The sequence below is a fragment of the Bison bison genome, unplaced genomic scaffold (genome assembly GCF_000754665.1).
Source record: "Bison bison bison isolate TAMUID 2011002044 unplaced genomic scaffold, Bison_UMD1.0 scf7180017864456, whole genome shotgun sequence".
Classification (NCBI taxonomy): domain Eukaryota; kingdom Metazoa; phylum Chordata; class Mammalia; order Artiodactyla; family Bovidae; genus Bison; species Bison bison.
Genome location: NW_011495018.1, coordinates 26,333,834 through 26,339,162, shown reverse-complemented (window position 1 = coordinate 26,339,162; position 5,329 = coordinate 26,333,834). Strand labels below are relative to the sequence as shown.

General features: G+C 40.0%; 1 protein-coding gene across 2 annotated transcripts in view; it reads right to left on the bottom strand.

The window, feature by feature from the left end:
• The window catches only part of CFAP43 (cilia and flagella associated protein 43), a 101,118-nt gene that overhangs the window by 94,659 nt on the left and 1,130 nt on the right, over positions 1–5,329 (bottom strand). For both annotated transcript variants that reach the window (XM_010859400.1, XM_010859401.1), the window contains exon 2: positions 3,987–4,240. In XM_010859400.1, the coding sequence (XP_010857702.1) occupies positions 3,987–4,240 (254 nt within the window). The remainder of the gene's footprint in view (positions 1–3,986; positions 4,241–5,329) is intronic.

The window sequence follows — 5,329 nt, the reverse complement described above, 5'->3', positions numbered from 1 at the left end:
CAGACATCCTGTAATGTGAAGGCAAGTGGGCCTTAGGAAGCATCACTACAAACAAAGCTAGTGGAGGTGAAGGAATTCCAGTTGAGCTATTTCAAATCCTGAAAGATGATGCTGCAAAAGTGCTGCACTCAATATGCCAGCAAATTTGGAAAACTCAGCAGTGGCCACAGGACTGGAAAAGGTCAGTTTTCATTCCAATCCCAAAGAAAAGCAATGCCAAAGAATGCTCAAACTACCGCACAATTGCACTCATCACCTGGTGGGCTGCCATCTATGGGGTTGCACAGAGTCGGACACGACTGAAGCAACTTAGCAGGAGCAGCACACGCTAATAAAGTAATGCTTAAAATTCTCCAAGCCAGGCTTCAGCAATACATGAACCATGAAATTCCAGATGTTCAAGCTGGTTTTAGAAAAGGCAGAGGAACCAGAGATCAAATTGCCAACATCCGCTGGATCATCGAAAAAGCAAGAGAGTTTCAGAAAAACATCTATTTCTGCTTTATTGATTATGCCAAAGCCTTTGACTGTGTGGATCACAATAAACTGTGGGAAATTCTGAAGGAGATGGGAATACCAGACCACCTGACCTGCCTCTTGAGAAACCTTGTATGCAGGTCAGGAAGCAACAGTTAGAACTGGACATAGAACAGCAGACTGGTTCCAAATAGGAAAAGGAGTATGTCAAGGCTCTATATTGTCACCGTGCTTATTTAACTTCTATGCAGAGTACATCATGAGAAACACTGGGCTGGAGGAAACACAAGCTGGAATCAAGATTGCTGGGAGAAATATCAATAACCTCAGATATGCAGATGAAACCACTCTTATGGGTGAAAGTGAAGAACTAAAAAGCCTTTTGATAAAAGTGAAAGAGAAGAGTGAAAAAGTTGGCTTAAAGCTCAACATTCAGAAAACTAAGATCATGGCATCTGGTCCCATCACTTCGTAGCAAATAGATGGGGAAACAGTGAAAACAGTGGCTGACTATTTTTGGGGGCTCCAAAATCACTGCAGATGGTGACTGCAGCCATGAAATTAAAAGACACTTGGTCCTTGGAAGAAAAGCTATGACAAACCTAGACAGAGTATTAAAAGGCAGAGACATTACTTTGTTCACAAAGATCCATCTAGTCAAGGGTATAGTTTTTCCAGTAGTCAAGTATGGATGTGACAGTTGGACTGTGAAGAAGGCTGAGCGCCGAAGAATTGATGCTTTTGAACTGTGGTGTTGGAGAAGACTCTTGAGAGTCCATTGGACTGCAAGGAGATCCAAACAGTTCATCCTAAAGGAGATCAGTCCTGGGTGTTCATTGGCAGGACTGATGTTGAAGCTGAAACTCCAATACTTTGGTCACCTGACGCGAAGAGCTGACTCACTTGAAAAGACCCTGATGCTGGGAAAGATTGAGGGCAGGAGGAGAAGGGGACGACAGAGGATGAGATGGTAGGATGGCACCACCGATTCAATGGACATGGGTTTGGGTGGACTCCGGGAGTTGGTGATGGACAGGGAGGCCTGGCATGCTGCGGTTCATGGGGTTGCAAAGAGTCGGACATGACAGCAACTGAACTGAACTGAACTGAACTGACCTCTTCTCTCTGTATTAAAGTCCTAGAAGGCATCTTCTTGCAGTACAAAGCTGATTCATCTAAATACACTGAAGATCTGTTCCATAGTCTAGCCACCTTTATTAGCAAGATCTCTCGGATGACTTCCTACAGCTTCTTCATCAGCACTTGTTGCTTCACCTTACACTTCTATATTATGGAGATGACTTCTTTCTTTAAACCTCATGAACCAATGACTGATAGCTTTGAATTTTTCTTCTGCAGCTTCCTCAGCTCACTCAGTCTTCATAGAACTGAAGTGTTAGGGCCTGGCTTTTGATTAGGTTTTGGCTTAAGGGAATTTAAGGCTATTTGATCATACAGATCATTAAAACTTTCTCCATATCAGCAGTGATGCTATTTTGCTTTCTTATATCTGTGTTCACTGGAGCAGCACTTTGAATTTCCTTTAAGAACTTTTCCTTTGCATTCACAACTTAGTTAACTATTTGGTGCAAGAGGCCTAGCTTTTGACCCCTCTTGGCTTTTGACATGTCTTCTTCACCGAGCTTAATTATTTCTAGCTTTTGATTTAAAGGGAGAGGTGTGTGACTCTTCCGTTCACTTGAACACTTAGAGGCCTTTGTAAGGTTATTGTGCTACATGCTCAGTCGTTTCAGTCGTGTTTGACTCTTTGAGACACTATGGACTGTAGCCTGCCAGACTCCTCTGTCCATGGGATTCTCCAGGCAAGAATACTGGAGTGGGTTGCCGTTTCCTCTTCCAGGGGATCTTCCCTACCCAGGGATCGACCCGCATCTGCAGTGCCTCCTGCATTGCAAACAGATTCTTTACCACCGAGCTACCAGGGAAGTTATTAATGGCCTAATTTCAATATTGTAGGGTTATTAATGGGCTTAATTTCAATATTGTTGTGTCTCAAGAAATAGAGAGGCTTGAAGAGGGAGACAGAGACAGGGGAATGGTTGTTTAGTGGAACAGTCAGCACATAACAAAAGATTTAGAGATTAAGTCTGCCATCTTATATGGGTGTAGTTTGTGGCACCCCAAAACAAATACAACGGTAACTGTATTCTATTGAATAGGGCACTGATCACTATAACACATATTATAATAATGAGAAAGCTTGAAAAATTGTAATAACTACTAAAATGTGACACAGAGACACAAAGTGAGCAAATACTAATTGTTAAAATGGTGCCAGGAGACTGGCTCAATGCAGGGCTGCAATGAACCTTCAATCTTTAAAAAATACAGTATCTATAAAGCACAATAAAGCAAAGCATAATAGAACAAGATATGACTGTAGATAGTTCGCAATGCATGAGTCAGGGTTATGTTTTAAATGTTATTTTACTCTGTTGAGAACACAGATTTCCCACAAATAAAATATTAAATGATAAATTTCTTGGCATGATCCAAACACTTCTTTCACCAAAAGTTACTGAATTAAGACGCTACAGCCTCAAGCCTTCCTGAGATTCTGCCCAAGATGTGTTACATGAGGGAATGGTTACATTGGGGCTTCAGTAGATGTGCAGTAGGCCAGTCTGGGACAGTTGTGTCTATGAATGAGTTAATAATAACTTAAATGGTAGGAAACATTGATTGATATTGTATATATGACATACGGAGAAAGAAGCGGCAACCCACTCCAGTATTCTTGCCTGGGAAATTGCATGGACAGAGGAGTCTAGTGTACTGTCCATGGGGTTGCAGGAGTCAGACATGACTAAACAATATGTGATATATATATATATATATACACACACACACACATTATATATACACATATTTTCACATACATTATATATTATTCAATTATATATGTTATATATAATTTAATTTGTTAACAGTAGATACCATTATCTTCATTTCATGCATAAGGAAATTGAGACTCAGAGACTTATCCTTTAGAAGTTATATGATATCCATTCAGTTAGATTTTCAATAAATCACAAGGAAAGAAAATATTGTTCTGAAAAAGTTTTACATACAGCATTTACTGTTCTAATAGAGTATTCTAATCCAGCACCTTTCAAGTTTAATGTACATATGAATCACCTAGGGAATCTGGTTAAAATGTAGATTACAATTCAGTAGGTACGGGATGAGAGCAGAGTTTCTGCATTTACAACAAGCATCCGAGGTGATGCAATGTTGATTGTAAGGAGAACACATATTGAGTAGCAAGGCTCTAGCCTACTTAATTAAATTCTCAGTGATCACCCTGTTTCCTTCCTTATAAATGTGTATTCCAAAAAAACAAAACAAAAACCACAAAACTGAAAAAACAACCTTTCAAAAGAAAAAAAAAAAAAAAGAAAGAAAACCTTCATGTATAAGAGCTAGATCTGGCCACATCTTAAAACAAAATCTTTCCGTCATGTCAGAGGAAGGGTCTTGTACGATACCTTTTAATTTGGTCCTTCTGGTTAATCCAGGAAAGTTGTATATGTATATGAGTGGTCTTAGCCGTCGATCAGAAAAAGCCACAACTTCATAAGGAATGTTAGTTGCCACGACACCCACAATTCCATTCATACACTGGAGTACAGTTCTTTTCTTGGTTTCAATATTGATAAATATTACGAAATTCCCAGAAGGGTAGCAAATGGTGCTGTCGTTGACAAAATGAACATTCTGCTTGGGGAATCCTTGCACCCATCTTTGGGGGAAAAAAATAGGTCACATCAGTAGAATAGAATATATTTCAAATACTTTTTCTTTCTGTTTTAAACAAGGCAAACAATAGATCATGAACATTTTTGAAACTCATCTATTCTCTTTTCACCCCCTTTCTGCCCCAAACCATCTCTCAGATAAAAGAACACACAAGGTTGCTGTGAGACCAGTTCCAGTTCAGGCAATAAAGAAACTTAAGTGAAGACCTAAAGTTCCACAGGTCTTGAGAATCTTCTTCAGAGAGTTTTCTAGTGAAGCACAACCTCTGTTCAAACCTCTGAGAAAATCTCAGAAGGATTTCTGAGGTCTTGTATGCATGGAAAAGAAAAAGTAAAAACGGGAGAGAGCAAAAAGAGCTTGATCCTAATAGAAAACAGGTGCATCCTTAGCCTTACCTTTAAAACTAATTTTAATTTTAAAATAAATGTTTAAAAAAGCTTTAAATAAGATAGCCTGGATCCACCTGAAACTATCACAAGATTGTTGGTCAGCTATGCTGCTGCTGCTGCTAAGTCGCTTCAGTGGCGTCCGACTCTGTGTGACCCCATAGATGGCAGCCCACCAGGCTCCCCCGGACCCTGGCATTCTCCAGGCAAGAGCACTGAAGTGGGTTGCCACTATACTCCAATATAAAATGAAAAGTTTAAAAAAAGAGAGAGAGAGCCTGCTTAGTGGTTCTGAGCCAAATAGGAAAGTTGCTTCTTTACTAAGATGGAGTGTGTGCAGCTATATTTTAGATCTAAAACTACAGATAAATGCACAAAGTAAAAGAAGTAAGTAGACAAGAATGAAAAGGTTAGAACACAAAAGTAATATATTTTTAAGTAAGGAGTGTGTGGTGAATGCTAAGCTAGAGGAAGAAGACAAAGATGAGAGTCTGAGATGAGGGGAGAGTCTACCTCTATTTAAATGTTAAAGATAAGCTTAAAGATGATGTAGGGAGAAGGCAATGGCACCCCACTCCAGTACTCTTGCCTGGAAAATCCCATGGATGGAGGAGCCTGGTGGGCTGCAGTCCATGGGGTCGCTGAGAGTCGGACACGACTGAGCGACTTCACTTTCACTTTCATGC